The sequence below is a fragment of the Microdochium trichocladiopsis genome (assembly GCF_020744255.1).
Source record: "Microdochium trichocladiopsis strain MPI-CAGE-CH-0230 chromosome Unknown B0I36scaffold_9, whole genome shotgun sequence".
NCBI lineage: Eukaryota > Fungi > Ascomycota > Sordariomycetes > Xylariales > Microdochiaceae > Microdochium > Microdochium trichocladiopsis.
The window spans coordinates 2,903,843-2,924,076 of NW_025763552.1; the positions used below are offsets into that span (position 1 = coordinate 2,903,843).

The 20,234-nt window shown below is 55.5% G+C and overlaps 5 protein-coding genes across 5 annotated transcripts in view; 1 reads left to right on the forward strand and 4 right to left on the reverse strand.

The window, feature by feature from the left end:
- Positions 1–136, reverse strand: part of B0I36DRAFT_417494 (uncharacterized protein) — a gene marked incomplete at its 5' end in the record, with an annotated part of 33,644 nt that extends 33,508 nt beyond the window's left edge. The window contains one exon of the mRNA XM_046162116.1: positions 81–136. Within this exon, the coding sequence (XP_046008814.1) occupies positions 81–136 (56 nt within the window). The remainder of the gene's footprint in view (positions 1–80) is intronic.
- A 1,945-nt stretch (positions 137–2,081) lies between these two features.
- B0I36DRAFT_387557 (Alpha/Beta hydrolase protein) lies at positions 2,082–3,294 on the forward strand (the record flags this gene model as incomplete). Its single annotated transcript, XM_046161188.1, has 3 exons — positions 2,082–2,343; positions 2,433–2,965; positions 3,027–3,294. 3 exons carry the CDS (start codon positions 2,082–2,084, stop codon positions 3,093–3,095), a joined length of 864 nt encoding a protein of 287 aa, XP_046008815.1. The 3' UTR covers positions 3,096–3,294.
- An 852-nt stretch (positions 3,295–4,146) lies between these two features.
- B0I36DRAFT_417501 (P-loop containing nucleoside triphosphate hydrolase protein) lies at positions 4,147–9,258 on the reverse strand (the record flags this gene model as incomplete). The annotated part of the gene is made up of 2 exons (XM_046162117.1): positions 4,147–5,399; positions 5,445–9,258. The coding sequence occupies 2 exons, from the start codon at positions 9,256–9,258 to the stop codon at positions 4,279–4,281; spliced, it is 4,935 nt and encodes a 1,644-aa protein (XP_046008816.1). The 3' UTR covers positions 4,147–4,278.
- A 1,621-nt stretch (positions 9,259–10,879) lies between these two features.
- On the reverse strand, positions 10,880–16,432 carry B0I36DRAFT_251055 (ABC transporter; the record flags this gene model as incomplete). Its single annotated transcript, XM_046150586.1, has 16 exons — positions 10,880–11,075; positions 11,173–11,547; positions 11,628–11,708; positions 11,776–12,403; positions 12,480–12,595; positions 12,672–12,743; positions 12,819–12,942; positions 13,024–13,377; positions 13,436–13,598; positions 13,678–14,088; positions 14,158–14,504; positions 14,573–14,806; positions 14,871–15,156; positions 15,219–15,448; positions 15,521–16,061; positions 16,214–16,432. 16 exons carry the CDS (start codon positions 16,430–16,432, stop codon positions 10,880–10,882), a joined length of 4,377 nt encoding a protein of 1,458 aa, XP_046008817.1.
- An 856-nt stretch (positions 16,433–17,288) lies between these two features.
- Positions 17,289–19,413, reverse strand: B0I36DRAFT_250793 (uncharacterized protein; the record flags this gene model as incomplete). The annotated part of the gene is made up of 5 exons (XM_046150566.1): positions 17,289–17,726; positions 17,787–18,275; positions 18,349–18,597; positions 18,665–19,045; positions 19,129–19,413. 5 exons carry the CDS (start codon positions 19,411–19,413, stop codon positions 17,289–17,291), a joined length of 1,842 nt encoding a protein of 613 aa, XP_046008818.1.
- Positions 19,414–20,234: the final 821 nt, after the last annotated feature.

Genomic DNA, 20,234 nt, shown 5'->3' on the forward strand with positions numbered 1-20,234 from the left:
GTGATGTCAGTATTTTTGACAATGCAACTCCAAATCATCACCAACGACACTTTTGGTCTTGAATTGCGAAAAGAGCTCACCTGCTATTGCTGTGGTCTTGCGAGCCAGACAGCGAAGAGCTCTCTAGACTTGACATGTTGGCTGATATGTTTGTTTGTTTGTTTGTTTGTTGATTTGCTGTCGCTATCTTCCTAATATGAAATGATTGCTTCTGTGATGGTTAGCTGTACCACAATGCGATTGTCACCTGCCTTCTCTCTTTTGATAGCTCTGTCTCATCTGCACGAGGCGTCTGTGTGCACTGTGTTTGGCGATCGTCGTGACTGCTGCTAGGCTTGGTGTTTCACGTGGCGTCACTATAGAATGGCTCTAGCACTATGCGTCGATGGAACTGCGATGTCGCACTATCAGACTCCAGCAAGTTGATCGCGGAGCTTCTTGGGACGCCTCGGAACCGGTTCAAGCTGCGTCGCGCCGCACAGGGCTGTTAGCGGCAGGCCAGCTGAGTCCCCAGGCCCCATGTGCTACAGGGGTGGGCATGCATGCTGGCTCCGCTCCTCACATGCGGCCGCTAGGGTCTTGCAGTCCTTCATGAGCCATACACAGCTATGCTGTCGTCCCGATTAGTCTTGCGTACAGGGTTCACGAAAGACACCTTACGTCGAAAGCGTTGAAGCTAGCCTGCAACGAGCTCAACGTAGCTGCGTGGGCCAAGGATTTAGGTGTGCAAGGATCCCCCAGCTGAGCTTGGCGTTGGGACGATCCGCGCCTTGACTACAAGTCATGAACTTATGAAAGCAGATGCTATTCTTGTCTGCGCCGCGACAGCTTCGGTCTTGATGTTAGGCACTTTGCTTCAACAGATTGATTGTCAGAGCAACCAACAACAAGGCACACCAGTCTTCCCCCACGGTTTCACAGAGGTCGTGTTACGTCTTGGCCTTTTTGCAGACAGAAACATATATTCAATATTGATGCGGTTCTATAGTTGATGCCTGTGCAATCACATGTGCCTAGGCGAAATTTCCAGATATCAGACTCCACGTTGTAGTGCTTGGGTGAATTCTGAGAGCGATCTGGCATGGGTGCGAGACCAAGGCAGCACAGGTGGTGCTGCTTCTGTCCACCTAGGCTACAGGACTATGCCTTAACTAAGCACCTCGATTCCTGCTACTAACATTGTCCAATGACGGCTCTGCAGCAGACTGGGAGGAGGGGCTGTGTGTGCCGTAGCATTCTTCGTAGCTGAGCTTGACGAGGCGAGGCGGGTGAACACGTGGAACAGGTCCAAGACAGCAGTCAGCTGTGCCTGACCCCCACAAGGCTGATGGTTGACTGCAAGTGTGGTGTCGATCCGTGCCCATGGCATGTCTGATATGCACTTTCTCGTTCCCCAGCAAGACACCGACTGACCTGGATGACCTTTTTTGACAAGAACGACAAAGTGTCATCCAATGTGTCCCAATTAGGAAGGAGGGTTGTCACCGTGGCCAATCAGAGACAGTCATTGTGTGGATAGTAATGCAATAGCGGGGCAGGACTTGTATTATGACAACTATTACTATGGGGCAAGTCCTGCGCTGGTGAGGCGTTATCACGTTGTTCCTGCTGATAATAGCGAGGGGGTGTGTCCGCTGAAGAGAGCAAGAGGGCGTGGCAGTCGAGAGGGTGTGTATCGATCAAGTCTTCAGCTGAGGCTTCGTGATGAGGCTGAATGTGGACAAGGGCCTTTTTCGCCATGACTGTCTTTCCTCACCGAGGCCAGGATAGAGATGTGGCCAGAACGAGGATGGCTTACTGCACCATGACAGGTCGGCTATAGCACAACTTTCATTGCATTTGAGCAAGAATTGTCAAGTCTCAGACATCTAGATGACAAAGGCTGATGTCGAAGAATAAGTTCATGGAGACGCCCTGTTCATGATCCAGCCCTTTTCTCACGTTGGTTGGCTGGGTCTCCGATAATGCACAACGAGCCTTGGCTACCGTAGGCAGCAACCAATTGTTCCCCAGTGCAGAATACATGACATTAGGCTCATAGCAGCAAGACCACTCTCCCCCGCAGCAGCCCAACCGCAACCATGCAGCCAGGCAGCATTTCCCCCGTCGAGCAGCTGGTGGCCGGCACCAACCCGGCCGCCCTGCCTCTGGTGCTTATCCACGATGGTGGGGGCACTGTTGACAGCTATCGGTCTCTAGGCCCTTTTGAGTGTGACATCTATGCCATCTCAGACCCCCGCTTCGAGGACGAGCAGCCTTGGCAAGGTGGCATGCGCGAGATGGCACAGGCCTACCTGGACCTGATCAAGGAGAAAGTCCCTAGCAAGGAGATTCTCCTTGGCGGTATGTTGGGCCTCTTCCCCGCACCTGCGGCTGCTGCCAAGCCCCCGTGAAAGCCCACATCACTGACATTTGATTTTCATTTTGCAAAGGTTGGTCCTTTGGTGGCCTGCTGTCCGTCGAGCTGGCATGCATGCTCGATGGTGACGACTCCCTCAAGGTGGCGGGGCTGATCCTGATCGACACGCCTTATGCGAGCATCGGCGACCGCACCCTGCACGATGTCATGTACAGCGACATGCCCGACCTCCCGGGGATGCCGCCCCGGCTGCGTCGCAGGATCTACTCGTCGATCCAGCGGGCCCGGCAAATGATGTTCCACTGGCAGGAGCCCAGCGCTTACCAGTCGTCGGGCGGGATCAGCGACAGTGACAGCGACGAGGGGTCCCCGATCCCTTCCCAGCTGATCCGCCGAAGGGCCAAGTTGCCCCCGGCAGTCCTGCTCCGCGCTTCCGAGTTTGTTAAGCCGGGTGCCGGTGCCGTCCAGCAGCAGCAGCAGCCTGTCTCTGTGGTCGACAGCTTCCGTCGTGACCCGACGCTTGGCTGGGACCGGTACCAGGAATCGTTCATTGATCTCGTCTGGAATGTACCTGGCAGCCACTACAGCCTGTTCGAGTCCCGCAATGTAAGTTCATCCGATTCATGCTCTGGTTGCTATCTTTCAGTGGAAAGTTGACATGATCCAGGTTCGCCATCTGAATGAGAGGCTTTCTAGTGCGTACAACTATCTTTGGAACACCAAGGTGGTAGGCTAAGGTCTGCGCTGGAGGAGATTGTGGTTGGATGATTTGATTATACATGATGAGAGGAACCTTGGGTTATCAGGCTTGAAAACTTTCGTGGAGCAGCCAATGTTTATTTTGAACTGGCGCATTTTGTCTGCCGTTTGATACTCGTTGAAAATATCTCGTATTCTGATTTGCATTTACTCACACTAGTCTCTTTCTATGCAACCTGAAAATACATTGATCAGCACCCACGGCATAGCGGTTCCTTATGCACGTGATTAATCTATTAAACTTGCCTTTTGAAGTTGTATTTTATAAGGATATCTATGCTTGGTATCAAATGAAGTGAATGTACCACTTCGAGTGGGCCATGTTTCGGTCTAACCTATGGATATGAATTTTATGATATATGATTGTCTGCTTAGTGTCATTCTTTGATTCCGAGTCTCCAGTAAAAGATGAACATTTAAAATTAATAATAAAAGAGAAATTATTCCAAAATTGTGCAGCATAGTAAACGGGTTGATATGACAAATTTCAACATAAACACTCATTCTCCATTATTTTTATATTCGAGATTTTTAACACATGCCAATGATCTTAAAGCTACTATGTTGATAAACTATTGCTTCTACTATAATTAAGAGGGACAATTACAAAATGAGTGATTTTAATGTTAAGCAATCTATAGGAGCCTTATCGACTTTACAGCTGCCTATGGCATTACCCTTCAAATACTTAATCCTCAATACCATCACAGGAGAGCAAATGCCTCTCGTGATGGCAATCTACACTAACCCTAACTTGAGGAACTTGGACCTATGTATACAGCCTGGTCAAGCTGCCTGCCTTACCATATAGCAGCTAACCTGAGTGCCGTATACATGTATTCTGATTATAAAACCTGGGATGGACTAATTTGCCCATCTTTTAACGCAAATGTCACATTTCAATAGTGCCGAGACACGAGTGTTGATTACGTGCATTGAGCTCTTTGGCAAACGACTGATTCTGTGTAGATAATGTATCTGGAGAACCTGTCAAATGTTTTGAAACGAAAGACAATGAGTTGAGCGTGCTCGAGTACTAGATAAAAGAGCCTGGTATGTCCGCGAGCAGCCTGCTCAACCACACGGACCACGCAAACAAAAGGTTAACCAAACTCGCGAGAAGTAGCTTCTCTGCAACTACCGATCCTGGCACCACCTCTTCAAGACCTGCCAAAGCTCCAGAAACCAGACTTGTCCTTCTTCTCCTTGCCTTCCCCTGCCACTTCGGAATTCTCCTCCTGCACATTGTGCTGGCCGACAATGTTGAGGAACACCTGGTCGAGAGTGACGTGGCTGACGGCAAAGTGCACCACGCCAAGTTGCTCTCTAGCCAGCTCGATATCGACAATGAGCTGGCCGATGGCGCTGCCCATGCTGCGTCCGCCTCGGCGCCTCGCCTCGGCGCCACCTCCTGCCAGCACGGCATCCGTCGACACCGAGAAGCGTGGCTGGCCGTGGTAATCATGGCCGTCAATCTCCGCCGCAGCACCGTACTGCGCGCTGACCCACTCCCGGACACGGCTCATCTCCTCGGGCCGCGAGTGCGGCGCCCCGCGACACACGAGATGCACGTGCAGGGTGTTGCTGAACCGCCGGCGAAGCGATTCAGGGGTACCGACGGCGAGCATGTGCCTGGCCAGGATTGCCACGCGGGACGCCAGGGCACCGGCTTCTTCCATGCTGTGCGTGGTCAGGAGCACCGCGCGGCCAGGGGACACGGCCTTGAGGGTGCGCCAGACGTCGCGCTTGGCGGCGGCGTCGAGGCTCGCGGAAGGTTCGTCGAGCACGAGGACGGTCGAGTTGCCCATGAGGGCGATACCCAGGGACAGCTTGCGCTTGCCACCGCCAGAGAGGGCGTGAGCCGGGCGGGAGGCCAGAGAAGAGAGCCCGACGGCGTGCAGGACGGCGAGAGTGCTGCGCTCGATATCGGACACGCCGCGGATGCGGGCGTAGAAGCGTAGGTGCTCGGCCACGGTCATGAGATCCAGGGCGTCTACCTGCGGGCACACGCCCAGGTGGCTCCGCGCGGCTGCGAGCTGGGTCGTGATTGAGGCGCCCTCGATCTCGACGTCCCCCGTGAACTGCTTGGTCTTGTTCTTGGTAGGCCGGACATCGCCGCGGACCATGGCAATGGTGACGGACTTGCCGGCACCGTTGGGGCCGAGGAGGGCCAGAGTCTCGTCGTGGGACACGCCGAAAGTCACGTCGTCGACCACCTTCTTGCCCTTGGTGAACTCCTTGCTCAGGTGCACCACCCGGAGACCTTCGGCAGCGGCAGCCGCTCCCATCACCTCGTGCTGTGGCGAGGTGACTCGTGCAATCTCACTGGCAACGTCACTGGCAACCGTATCGCCTTCGGAAACGGACGACCTGCAGTCTCCCGTCGGGTCTCCGGCAACCTGGGACTTCTTCTCTTGGCGCGACTGCTTGTTGTTGTTCGCCTTGCGAGAGCCCGGCCAGGTAGACGCCCCAGCTCCTACACCAGCATCGTGCCAGAGAAGCACAGAGTAGAGCAGGATACACTGAAGGACAAGAACAACAATGGGCCCGCCGTACAGCGTCAGTGCAGCCGGGTTACTCGCCAGCTGTCCGTTGGTACACGAGACCATATTGACATTGAGGGCGATCATCATGGCCCGCATAATGGACCCTGTGGGCGCGAAGAGCGAAATAACAAAGTGTACCACGAGCACGGTGCTCTCGACCCGGCTGGGCGACGTGAAGTTGGTCACGAGGTTGTACACGATGAAGTACATGAGAGCCCCAAACCCCTGGGCACCCGAAGCCCAGCCAAAGGTCGAAGCCTGCGAGCTGATAAAGAGAGACAAGACATAAGCCAACAGGATCGAGGCCAGGCCGTACAGCATTAGCACGGGGAACAGGTAACCAATGTGGTACCAGGCACTCGTGGTCCCGACGAACGAGCACGTGATGACGGCGGCCACGACGACGACAATGGCAAAGTCAAACACGACATGCGAGGTCCACAGTGCCACAGGAAGGACCCCGTTGGAGTACTGCAGACTGCGGATCTGCTGGCGCCGCTCAAGGTTAGGGTACAGTCCAAAGAAGGCGGTCGACACGGCGAGCGCAAGACTGAGGTAGACCATGAGCTGGAGCGCGGTGCCCGGGCTCGTGCCCGAGGGTGTCTCGAAGGGGGCATACGAGGTCGCAATGCTCACGTTGCTAAGCATCACGTTCAAGGCATTCTGGCCAATGACACTGGTCGACACGTCGCCCGCGCCGGCGAGGTAGGCCAGCGTGGGCACAGTAGAGGCCGCATCGCCGAGCCACCACCCAGCCGGGCGGACGAGCTTGCGCTCTCCAGAAACAAGACTGTTGAAGTTCCCAATGGACCCAGCTGGGCGGATGCTGTCGACCAGTGCCTGCTGCGACCCCGTGGAAACCAGTGGAGTGAACAGCTCTGAAAGTTCCGAATCGTTGTAAGCCGACTCAGGGCCTACTACCATGGAGGCATCGTTAGACAGATATGTGGAGAGTGAGATCGGACCAGGCAGAGTGCTGGCATCGGCAGGCGTGCAAGTCGGTGGAGCGTTGTCCCGGATGAAGAGCGTGATGATGCCCGCAACAACCAGGGGAATCGCCAGAGCCGCGAGATAGGGCAGCCAGTTGGACTTGAAGATGGTGCACCGCTTCCGGAGCAGGATCAGAGTCTGCCGGCTGACACCCACCGGGCGGCCAGAGAGAAACTCGAGGCTGCTGCTGACATCAAAGTCTTCTGCCACTTCTTCCGCACGCCCCGACCTCGGTGAGTGTCTCGTTGCAGAGGCTTGAGATCTGCCCTCCCTGCGGAACTCGTCTGCAAGCTTCAAGAACACGCTCTCCAGGGTCGGGCCCGAGTACTCATAGTCATGGCATCCCGCATCCTCGAGCGTCCGGATCACCCTGGCGAGAGCGGCCGTCGACGTTGCAGTGTACACGAGCCCCTGTTCCGAGACCTGTAAATCCACGCCGCGGACAGACGGTGGTGAAGTTTGGCCGAAGTTGCCAGCTGAGCGTGGCACGCTGATCTTGTGCCCGGTTCCATGCTTGTCCTTGAGCTCCGCAGAGAACCCTTCAGCTCTCAGCCTGCCCTTGGATAATACCGCAATGCGATCCGCGAGGACGTCAGCCTCGTCGAGGAAGTGTGTCGTCATGATGATTGTCCGCTGGCCCCTCTCGGCGAGCAGGATGTCCCAGACCTTACGGCGGGAGAGGGGGTCCAGGGCAGACGAGACTTCGTCGACACAGCACACGGCGCTGCCGCCCGCGAGCATCATTGCCAGCTGCAGCTTGCGCTTCTGCCCGCCCGACAACGTCTTGGACTGGGATTTGCTCTTGGCGGCGAGGTCGACCTTAGCCACCAGCTCCTCGACCTCGGCGGTTGTGGCCACTCTCTGGGGAGCCTTGAGCTGCAGGAAGATTTGCACGTGCTCGAAGACGCTGAGGTCGTCCCACAGAACGTCCTTCTGCGGTGTGATGCCGATGCCGCCCGTGATGTCTACCTCGACACTTCCCTTTGTCGGGCTGTTCATGCCGGAGATGGTGTCGAGCGTCGTGCTCTTGCCCGAGCCGTTGGTGCCGAGCAGGGCGAGGATCTGCCCGCGCTCTGCTCGCAGGTTGAGCCTGGCCACGGCGACAACTGGCTGCGGCGCCGGCACCATCCAGCTGAGCAACTTGCGTAGCGGGCCCGGCTGATAGACCTTGGTAAAGTTGGTGATTTGGACAGCAGGAGTGCCGTGGGCAGCTCCACCCGAGTAGTCGGCACCTGGGTCATGTCGCCTGATTGTGTTGCGACCTTTCGCTGCGCTCCCGTGTATCGATCTCTCGACGAACGCTCCGATGAGGGGATACAAGGGGATCTGCACAAGCAGGAAGACCCATAGCACAATACCAGGCAGCGCCGAGGGGCTATCTGGGCTGGCACGCGTCAGGTCGAGCCTGGAGGACACTCGCTCCCACCGGGCCACCCAGGTGATGAAGTACACAAAGTTGCAAGGGGCAAAGAGAATCGACAGGATGGCTGTGCCGGCTGTTCCTGGAGCTGGAATCGTCTGAGCAATGATGGCAAGGACCGTGTACAGAAGAAGACTCAGTCCCGACAGCTGCGATTTGCGGAAAAAGGTCGCGCCCAGGATCGACATGGAGATGAGCGCTATGCCAAAAAGAATGAAGTAGATGAGCACCACGCCGACGTTGGAGCTCGGGAATATGGCGCGGCCTAGGAGAATGGAGCTGATGACCCAGCCGGGGAGATACACCAAGGTGAAAGCAAGGTGGTAGGATATGAACCGTGCCGCTTGCGCCTCCCAGTGTCGCGTCACTGGCATCGTGGCCTCCAGTAGTTGCGACATGCCAATCTCCCTCTCGGTAGACACAAAGGCGGCGACATGATAGCAGGCACCAACAAATACCGTCATGAGCGCCACGGCCATGTAGCTAATCACTGACGACTGGAAGGCCTCGCGAGACGCCTCGGACTGCTCATCCTGCGTGAGGGCAGTGAAGGCGTACTCGTTAGTGGCCGCGGGCAACTCGGACGCGCCATTGGGACCGCTCAGCTTAACGATAGCCGAGTCGATCGCTTTTTGAAGCGGGAGAGTGTAGATTTGTGCATTGTTGTCGTTCTTGGTGACGTCGATGCGACCACCAAGGTAGTTATCTCCCCGCAAGGTGTAGTTCCACAGACTGTCGCCGCCCTCTTCCGGCGACGTGTTGAAGACAACAGCGGCAAAGCACGCCGTGACTCCACGGTTCGAAGCACGGCAGACGTCTCGCAGCTCCGCAGCGTCAGAGACCCTGACGACCTGGCTGCCGACATCTTCCACCTGAGCTGCAACTTGGTCAATCACGAGATCTATAAGGCCACCCGAGTGGTTGCTGTTTGCAAAGACAACGGAGCCACGAGTGCCACTGGCGGCGGCCGCAGCATCAAGGGCGTCGCCAAGAGTGCGGATGGGGGTTGGAGTGGCGATGCCAAAGGTTGAAGGAGACGCTGCGAAGCGCGGCGTGAAGCTGAGCAGCAGAGCGAGCGCGATGGGCACCGTGAGCGCCGTAAACGACGTCGGGCCCAGCTGCCGCCATGCGATAATGCGGAGGTTCTTCGCCGTCAGCGCCCATGTCTGCCGCACAAACCCCATGGCCGATGGTGGCGGCGGCGCAGGCGCAGGCGGCGCCGGGGCCGGAGACGAAGCCATGGCGAGCACGACGACGTGAAGCAGGAACACCCAGGCTGCTCTTCAGAATGCGTATGGCTGTTTGTTGTTGTAGAGGAATGTTTAATTTGCTAGACTGTTTGCCCGTAGAGGACCACGCCGGTGAGGTTTGCAAAGCAAACAAGCAAGCAGTACACGACCAACAATGCAAGGCAGCAACAATACCCTTCCAGCCGAAGCAACGTCGGACGAGGGTCATGGCATTAACATCAATCCGAGCGCCAGGGTCTCTCATGACTCCACAATTGGAACAGCTACAATTATCTTGGCGGCTGAGCCATTGTTGCTTGCTTCAGGCTTGAAACACCATGCCCAAGCTTAATTGGCATAAGAAAAATCCCCTATGCTGGAAGGCGCCGTGGCGATCTCAAAGTGTCATCAGAGCTTCGAGAGACAACGCGTCGAGTTTCATGTGAGCACTTCCATCGATGCATCATGCATAACCGTGAGCAGGAACTTTCCCAGAACCACTGGTCCTTCCCCCGCAGCAGTGTGGAGTCTCTCGCCAGTCCTATCCAGCCCCGGACGTTGTGCCCCGACCCTTGCGACCTTGGCTTACGTTGTTGGGGGGCCAGAGCCCTTGAGAACAAAGGGTCCTAGGTAGCCCCACGTGCCTTACATGTCAGGTGAGCTTCACGTAAGCCGTAATTTCTGCGCGGGATATCTTAGATGCACTTTGGAAAATGCATGTTGGTGGTTCTGGACGGGGGAGTAACCCCAGGGTATCCCTGTGCGCAAGATCTTGACAGGGTCAGCTCCCTGCAGGGCCTTATCTCGCTCGCTTTAGTCACTCTCTTGGCGTGATGGGTGGCTTGGGAAAGACAAATCGCGCAGTGTTTGGCGCCAAAGCCGAGTTGCACACGCAGCAGGGGGCTTCTGCGCGGGAAGAGGCAGCGTACAGGGCGCAAGCTAGAATTGAGTCTCGACAATCGGCCTGGACACCATAGACCAGTATCCATAGTCTGGGCCAAGTTATGCATCTCGATTGTGCAAGGGGCAGAGCTCGATAACGCTTAATGCAAGCTAGCATTGGGTTGATGCAATCGTCCAGTGGCCTGGCCGTCTGGAGCCGAGACATAGGCTTTATCACAACCATTGCAAATTATTGTGGACGTGGAATGATGCTGGCTTTGAACTTTTGGCCATCTACGAGAAGACAAGAGCACTAATTCACAATCACATCAGGTCCAGGCAGAAATCTGGGATGTAGCAATAGTTCAGACAAAATATCTGTCTCGATTGTCTGTGTGTGTCTCGGCTCCTATGATTGTCTATTTACGTGTCGACAAATTTCCATTCCTCCTCAATAACATTGCTTTCAGTATGCTCTGAGAGTTTCGAATTTCCCCCGGCTTGAAGAATCCACCACTTATTTTCGGTGATGCAAGCTCACCGCGCAGATCTTCACTTTACGAAACTTAGTCCTCACGCAAGATGGGGTTCGAGCCCGAAGCCTTTTCGGCTGTGCGTTGAATAAGCATGATTTCTCCAGACCATCTGTGGTCAACATGGGAGTAGTCAAGCCTGGGCAAGCATAAATCTTTCCTCAGATCTGCTCCACAGCTTCTGCGACAGGCTCTGGAACGTGCGGGCCATAGCTGACAAGCTTGCCATCGTCCAGAACGGCAACTGCATCGTAGTCCAGAAGGTCGTCGACATTGTGCGTGACCGAGATGACGGTCCAGTTTGCGAACCAGTCGTTGATGATGCCGCGGACAAGCTCAGTCATCGTCGCGTCCAGGCTGTGACAGCATTAGTCCTCTGGTCCAATTCTACAGTCCCACGAGCCTCGCTCAAGTCATCACCAAGAGTCACTTGGGGGGGGGGGGGGGGAAATACCTTCTAGTGGGCTCGTCCAGGATCAGAATCTTGCTGTCACGCAACATGGCGCGTGCCAGAACCAGCAACTGCGCCTGACCGGGTGACAAGGCCTCCTGGAAGATGACGGTGTCCAACCCGCCGACTGCCTCTGCCGTGGCCCACAGCTGCACTCTCTCGAGCACATCGCGGATCTTGGCATCGTCAGCAACGCCCAGGGGGTCCACGTTACGCCGGATCGTGTCGTGCATGATGTGCGCCTCCTGAGGGCAGGCCACGACGCGGGTCGGCACGTAGTCCCGGGGCAAGGTCGCGATGTCCACCCCGTCGATCACGACTGAGCCGGTGTCCGTGTCCATCATGCCCAAGAGGCAGAGCACGAGAGAGCTCTTGCCACTGCATGAGTGTGAGCTCGTTGTCAGTGATGCATGCCCCCGGATCGGCGTTTGGGGGTTGAAGAGCTCATGGAGACCTACCTTCCGGTCCTGCCACAGACGGCAATCTTTTGACCAGGATTGACTGTGAAAGAAATCTTGTCGAGGCAGACTCCTGACGACCTATTACAAACGGTCCTGTGTAAGTATGTTGACAACCAGGGATGATACAAGTTGTGAGGATACTCACGGGTACGAAGCCACGATATCGCGGACCTCGATAACACCAGCAGCTGGCCACTTTGGGTCTTGTGGTGCAGCTCGAGGTGTGGTTCCAGCAGCTTCATCCTTGTCCATGACCTTTGAGAAGCGAGACACGCGGGCGATGGCGCCAAGGGCATTCTCAAGCATGACCCAGAAGTTGATGATGAGCTTGACCGAGCCGTTGATGGATAAGAGACTGGTCAAACCGACACCCATGTTGACCGCGCCAGTGTCTTGACGGAGCACGGTGGTTATGACAATGAAGACCAGAGCGAGCACCAGCATCATCATCTCAATGGAGAAGTTGAGCCAGCACTGGACGCTCCCGAGCAGGTAGCAGGGGATCTGCGACTCGTCGAGAACGGCAAGACTCTGGTCGAGCATCTTGTCGTGCCACTGGAAGGCCCTGATGGACACGAGGCCGCTCGACAGTTCGAGCAGCTTGGATGACACGGGTGCCTTGAGCTCAATGTCCAACAGACGCAGCTGGCGAGAGGTGCGCAGGTAGAAATGCTGCACGAAATAGAAAACCAGGGCAAGAATAGGAATCACTACGGCGATGTACTTGGTGATATAGGCCAGAATGGCGAACTGGGCCAGGAGGACCGCGCCAGCTGCATCGGGGAGATGAAAATGTCAGTCCCGAATACGGCTGCACCGAAAGAATGAAAAACGAGAAGTTGCACTTACTAGTTCCCATGCCGTACACGGCTGTCGGAACTTCCATGTCGATAAGGCGGATATCCTCGCTGAAACGGTTCAGAGTGGTGCCAGCGTCGACTGAGGAGAAGAAAGACAAAGGCGCTCTGATTTCTTGTTAGCCCTCCTGTAGGAACTGATGACCACAGGATAAATTCTGGCTTGGTGTATGTATCGACTTACTTGGAAACAGCGTTAAGCAATCGTTCGTGGAAGATGACGCCGCACTTATTGATAATCACGACCATGAAGAGCCTGAACATATTGAGCGTCAGTCAACTGTGATGTTCATGCAATTGACGCAGACTCCCCCCCGTGGAAGAAACTTACCAGATGGCCAGTGCAGCACCAGCAAGTGAGCCAACACCAAGCAAGACATAGATTCCGAGCCACTTGCCGATCGGCGTGTAGGGATCTAATGCGCTCTGCTCTGCCCACCATCCAAGCCAGATTGCTACAAGGAAGACATCGCATCAGCCACGAGAACTAATTCGTGCGAGTTGTCACGGATTGAAATGGCCAAGACTGGACTTACTAGGAAACGATCCGCAGAACGCATAGGCAGCCAAGCTCAGTGCAACCATTATCAAGGTAGGCCATCCAGCGGCAAAAGCGTATTCTCTGAGAGTGCCCTTGTCGCCGAGCCGACGCGCCTGCTCCGTGAACTCTTCATCGACTACAGGGGCGACTGGCGCAGCAGGGCTAGCAGATGTAGGTGCAAGGGTAGCTTCGGATGATTTCTCTTCCTTGGCCTGCTCGGTAATCGGAGCGCAGCGCTGAGGAGCAGGGATGCCCAAGACTTCGCTGACCTCCTCGGGTGAGCCCTCAGCCTTGACATGGCCTTTCTCATCCAGCGCAACAACATAATCTGCATATGCCATATGCTTGTCTGTATTCTCCAGTAGTCAGTGCATTGCTTCTTGTTCAGAAACGGGGGTTGAAATTACCATCCGAGGACGCCAAGATTGTCGACGTGCCGCTAGCGCGGAGGAAGCCTTCAGTGCCCCAGAGATTCTCCAACACACGAGACTCGGTCGAAGCATCGAGGGTTTTGAACAGATCATCTAAAACAATGAGTTCTTTACCAGAGTAAACCGCTCGGGCGAGGGCCTGGGCATCAACAAGGTCAGTAAGCGAGAGCCCGGAGCTGGAAGCGGGACGGTGGTGATGTTTGGAACAGTGGACTTACCAGGCGATGCTTCTGGCCGCCACTCATGGCTAATCCAGCAGATGCGGTCTGGGTTTGATCACCAGCCGGCCAGATGCCAAGATCATGCTGGAGCTCGCTCGCCTTGAGGACCCTTTGATACCAGGTCTCGTCGATTTCGCCCCAACCAGTGATTAGTCTCCGGACCGTGTCGTTAGGGATCCAGGGATTCTGGTCACAATATGCCACCCCGGCGTAGTTCGTGCGAATGGTTCCCTCAAAGCCGCACAGCTCACCCAGGATAGCTTTGAGCAGCGTCGACTTGCCGCAACCCACAGGACCCAGAATCACCGTAACTTTCTTCCGGGGTATGCGGAGATCCTGGATGTCGAGGACAGGCTCTGCGTCCGCGGTCCAACGGAAGGTGCCTTGCAGCGTGGCGATGGTGTCGTTCTCCAGCGAGTGTAAGCTTCTGTTCCTGGTTGAACCCGACGCGGAGAGTTCGTCAGCCTGGTTGCTTACGCTGGAGGATGAGCCTTCCGTCTTGGCGATTGTGTGGACAGTTGAGGTATCGAGCATCTTGCTCGGATCGACATCCACATGCGGCAAGGCTGGGCCCTCACCGACCAGGTTACGCGTGTCTGTCCTGCGTTGGCCGTTCAGGAAGGCCTGTATACGGCCGAATGCTGCAATGGAGCCAAAAATGACGGGGATGGTCAGGGTGAGCGTCAAGAGAGGACCACTCAACAGAGAAATCAGCGAGTAGGCTGTGAAAATTGTCGCCGGGGACAAGATAGTGCCATCCCTGGCTGCAAGTCCAGTGTACAAACTGAACGTCAGGATAGGACTCCAAACCGGCGCAAACATGACTGCGGCCTAAATATTAGCGATAGGCCCTCTGTTGCCCAGCCCCGAGCGCCTAGGCACAGCAACTTACGGACGACCATAGACCCTCCAGCGAGAATGCGATATTTCAAGGAGACCTTGAGTTCATTCAGTCGAAGGTTGCGGATGCCTTGGAAGGCCGGGTCCGCAAGACCTGCCATCTTCATCCACTTGACCGCACCAAGGGTAGTAGCAGTCTTGACGACACGCTCTTGAATAGCCACCAGCCAGACACCAAGAGCCGCGCCGGTAGGTGCGGCAACCAGAGAAGAGACAACCACAGCAACTACGTTGGAATTCGCGTCAGTACATAAGTTTTCACCTATAAAGAGCTTGTCATGTTCACATACGAACAGCCACCGCAATGGGGACAGCACAAGCGGCACCCATCTGGCGCCAAATCAAGTAGTCAGCAATCACAATCTCGACAATGCTCGACCAGAGATCGTGGGCCTGGTAGAGGCCCTGCTGAGCTGCGTCAGTGTCCGCGTTGGCGAGTGTCAGCGCACCGAGAGGGTTCGCGCCTGGTCCGTGAGGGTCGATGAGCAGAGACTCGTTGAAGATGAGCCCGACCACGCTGCTTCTTGTCATGGAGATCATGCGGCGGAGGCGCCAGTAGAATTGACCAACGGAGATCTGCCGAGAGAAGTTTATACATTAGACACAGTATGGAAGTCGAAGGGATATTGCAAGCATACCGCCATGCCTGCGTAGACAAGGAAGAAGGCGCCAATAAGGCCGTAGCCGTAATTGTCGTAAGGCATGCCTTTCGGCGCAGACGCAAACTCAACCGCGGCCTGGATGAGGAAGGGCTGGGCATATGTGAACGCGATGATGAAGAGTCTAGGAACCGCAGGGGCCCAGAAAGCACCGGCGAAGACGCGCAGCCATGTGAACAGAAGCGCATTAGGAGCAGCCTTGTTCGGCACTATGTGGAAGAGCATGGATCAGCTTGAGGCCAACCCGAACGTGGGAGATCACGGGCTAGCGGGTTACGCACCTTTCTCCCACTCCCTCTGGAGAGTCTCGTGTAGGTCCTTTGAGCTGAGCCACTCATCCACGGGGTACAAGTCGTTGACTGAGAACACCTTCCTGTATCCGCCCCGTAGTAACGGTAGAAGCCAAGTAAAAGTCGCGGTGCTTAATGGGCCTCGAATAGCCTCTGGAGTGGACACCTTGTCGTCGATGTTGGCCGAGGCCCCCTTCTGAAAAGACTCAAGTGCAGCGGTGACAAGTCGCATCACCAGAGTGGTCGTGAAGAGCGCAGCAATGGCAGAACTTCCGGGATCGAGCAGCCAGAGAGTGCGAGTGCGGGCTAGATCGAGCAAGACAGACAAGTAGAGGTAAATGGACAAGAGCGACGCGGGCCGCCGGGAGCGGTCATGCTCAAGCCATGTTAGAGCGCACACGGCGACGGACGCGACGAAAGCCAGTACTGCATTTGCTGTGCTTGCCCGAGTGTTGGTAACGGCATAACCCCCGTCTCTCGCCCAAAGCCCGACCAACGCGATGTTGAGTGCTGCTAATGACACGGCAGATATCTAAAGACGCGCGCGACATCAGCATTGTCAGGACGATGAGTACAGTGGGGAACGCAGGGACTGAGACAGGAAAGTGCATGTGCAGAGGTCACGACGGTGTGCTGAGGACGAACCACACAAAGTGTTCTGAGAACGAGACGAAGGGAACCAACCGCTTTCAAAACGCGTAGGGGGCCAGACGACGCCCTGGTTGGCAGCCGGACCAGTTGAAGAATTCGAACAGGTACGGCCAGAAGGAAGACGGCATGCACGGGCAAACTGAGAGCCGCTTCCTCAAAAAGCAGAGTGAAGTCGAAGCCGCCACGACAACCAGGCCCAGCCCAGGGCCCCAGCGTGTTGTCCGGGCAGACTGAAAGCTGGACAGTCTCCATGGCAGAGACACCAGAGTGAATTGTGAGGCGCTGTGATCGTTTGACGCCACTAGTGAACTCGGAATTGGACAATAGAGCTAACAGGATAAAGGTGCAAGGGGAGCAATGTCACCGCCTCCAGTTTCTTGGGATCTTGGAGATGGGGATTAACACTGCAATGCACATGTAAAGAAGGCCCGGCACCACTGCCCGAAGCACGCAAGTGGAACTTCTGGAAGACGTGGCGCTACAGCGGAGTTCAGGGTCCGGTGCATCAGCACTGCCTGGAATGTAAGGCGGACGACCGAAGCCTGGCTTTCTCAGCTCAGCCCCTGGGCCGTTACTGTTAGCGCGCGGCAGTGGCCCGTGGGCCGCTGCATGACTGTACCATTGTCGGTGGGCGGAATAGGGCAGGGGCTGGCTTATCCTGCAGAGCTGCAGGTTTCCCCAGTCCTGCAGACAGCGGTGACAACCCCCGGCCAGCACCCTGGCATAATCACCACGCCAGCCGCATGCACTAGCTAGGCAACAGTGCATGACCCCAGACTTAGTCGAGCTCAAAGAGTCGTGCTGGAGCTGAGAGGCAAGCCCCGACTACTGCAGGCACACTCGTGGCTGCTACGTCAGGGCCCAATCACATGCACAGGAGTTTGATAGTGGGCAACGATACAGTTTCTGGTGCATCATGGGCAGAGGAGTCTGATATTGGACAACTGTACAGTTCTGATTCATCATGTGCACGGGAATTCGGCAGTGAACAACAATACAGCGGCAGTTGCACGGTATTGATTATAGCAGCTGTTTCTGGGTGGTCAATAATCTGGCACACAAGTTCAAATTGTAAACACTCTATGTTGCAAAACTAGCCCAAGCCACCTTAATCAAATCCATCAGACGATTCGTCGTTCAGGTCATCATCATCGCTGTCCGTGAAGTCCGATGAGCCGTCCGAGTCAAAGACAAACACGGCAGCGTTGACGGGATCTTTAGCTGCCTGCCTAGCCTTGCAAATAGAAAGTGCCATGCCCTTTAGAACCTTTCTCTGGATCTTGCCGCTGCCAGTTTTGGGGACTGCCGCGACAAACTCGATGCCGCCAGCGAGGTGCTTGTGCGCGGCCAGTGCGCCTTTGACGTGGTCGTCAATTTCCAACTTGAGCATGTTCGCGTTCTCCGCCTCGGCCTCGGGAGACCTGACGATGAAAGCCAGCGGCAATTCTCCCGCCAACTCATCTGGGATGGGCACGACAACCGCCGTGAGAATCTTTGGGTGTGCCATCAGATGGTTTTCCACCTCTGTGGGGGACACTTGCATGCCCTTTACGTATCGCGTTAATGTCTTCCAATTGCAAAGGGGTTATTCCACTGGATTACTTACTCGGACTTTGATGAGCTCCTTCATGCGATCGACAAAGAAAACATGGTCGTGGCCGTTCTTGCTCTTGCGGAACTCCACAAGGTCACCAGTCCGCAACCATCCGTCCGGAGTCAGCATCGCACTCGTCTCGGTGTCATTGTTGAGATAGCCTAGCATCACTGTAGGAGTGCGCACTTGTAGCTCTCCCGGAGTCTCGTGCTTTGTGATCTCGGAGCCGTCAGGATTGACGAGACGGCCCTCCACGCCAGGCAGCAAGGATCCACAGGAACAAAACATGTCATCTGCAGGATTGGTCAGAGTGACTGCCACGGTCGTCTCTGTGAGACCATAGCCTTGGATGAGCTTGCATCCGGGGATGACCGAGTCGAATGCTGCGGCAATGTCCTCGGACAAGCTAGCTGCACCCACCACAGCGGTGTTGACGCTGCTAATATCGTACTTGCGGACGACATCGCGAGCTCGGATAATAGTCATAAGGACTGGAGGGATCTGTCGAAAGTCCAGAGTGTCAGCTTACTTGCTGGTTGTTCTCAACTAATCGCGAAAGTTGCATGCCACTTACCAACCACAGTCGTCCCATCTGGTAGTCCTGTATAGCCTGCAGCATGTCTTGCAGCTCAAACGACGAGAGAACGACAACGCCATCGCCCCTGTAGACTGCCAGGTGGGCCACCGCGATTAGTGACAGATTGTGGCTGAATGGAAGCAGCCCCAGGCAGTACTCCGAGTCGGCGCCTCTGTGGTTCTTTTCGTACGTCGCAATCTGCAGAATGTTTGCAATGACATTCTTGTGTGATAGCTTCACGAATTTCTGGGCCCCTCCCATATCAGTATTCAGGAAGCCTTCATGAGTAGACAATTTAGAGTTTTGGACTTACAGGCAAGCCCGAGGTACCGCTTGAGCCACAAAGATATGCCACCTGACTTGCGCCTCGGCCTCGCTGCCACTGCTGCACTGGTAATGGCTCGAGACCTCTGCCCTCGTTGATCAAATCATCCACAGTCTCAATGCCAACTGGCAAGGAGGCGGGGCCTGTAGTCGATACAGGCGTGGGAAGCAGAAAGATGCGGTCGCGCGGGATGCCAACCGTCGCCGCCGCCTCGTAGGCTTTGTCCAGAAGTGCAGTACACGTGAACAGGGCGAGAGGCTTCACTTTCTCAAGCTGGTACACCAGCTCGGCCACCGTGTAAGTTGCGCTTGCATAATTGGACACGCCGTCAAGCCGGTGTGTTGCCCATGAGACGACCAATGAGTTTGCCTATTAGATCTATCAGCCTGGACTCCTTCCATTTGCATGCTCGTGGGGTTTGACGCGCATGCATGGGAACAGAAATGACTTACCGTGTTGACGCTGAAGATGCTGATCACTTTGTCCAGCTCATTGCCAGTGTCGACCTGTAAGGACAACTTGTGGGACAAGGCCCTGGCCAGTGATTCGACCCGTTCGGAGACCTCGGCTACGGAGTATGACAAGCCCGATACGCCACATGTGAAGGGCGGCTTAGATTGGGCTAGAGGGCGACGACCATACCGAGAGTCATCCTTGAGCAGAAATGACTGCACCGGAACGTCATCTGGAACCTCAAAGGGCATGGAGGGGACGTAGGCAGGAGTTACGAAAGCCATCTTGCGCACGTGGATGTGGGGAATCGAGGGTTGAGTTGACCTGGACCGATGACCTGTTCCGGAGTGAGGGCTTGGAAATGGACTGGAAGCTCTGTGCAACTTGCTCGACCTGGCTCGCTAGAATTGGTCAAGCCTATGACAAACGTTAAGGGAGATATTTCAGAGGCGGGCCAAGATCAAGATACTCTGGTGTGGTTATACAATAAGTCCGAAACGAGAAGGTTGCTTAGGTCTAGCTGCACATAAACTAGTCCAGCTCTTGCTATGCAGACGGATGGCCCGGAACGAGGGGTCCAACGTTGCTCGCTGAGTTAGTTCCAGGTCGATCGGAGCCTGGACTCGAGGTCAATTCCGCTGGGCCGCACTGAATCTTCCAGGCTGGAGGCTTACTCGCTAGTCTAAGGGGGCCTTGTCCTTACGTTTGTTCTCGCGAGCGTCGCTCACCACAAGAAGTCATCTGATTCTCGGAAGTCTATTTATAGTCATTTAACTATGAGGTCCTATTTTCCATGGAGAAAGTTCAGCATGGCTGTCCTTCGAGCGCTGGGTGGTCGGGCAAAGCCAAGGCACGGAAGAACTTCACGTGCGCTAACAGCGATGTCTCAGTGCGTGGCTAGCAGCGGAAAGAGGCTTCGCCTCACAATGCGCTGCCCTTTATTTAGTCATCATCAAGTGGCTGAAAAATGATGTTCTGTGTACACTAGTACTTGCACAGCGGCTCTTCACTGATCTTGCTACCAAGTGTCATTGCTGAGACCAGGGTCGGAGCCAGCACGTTTGCCCTCGCGTAAGCCAAGCTCTCTGGCCCCCACCGTCATGAC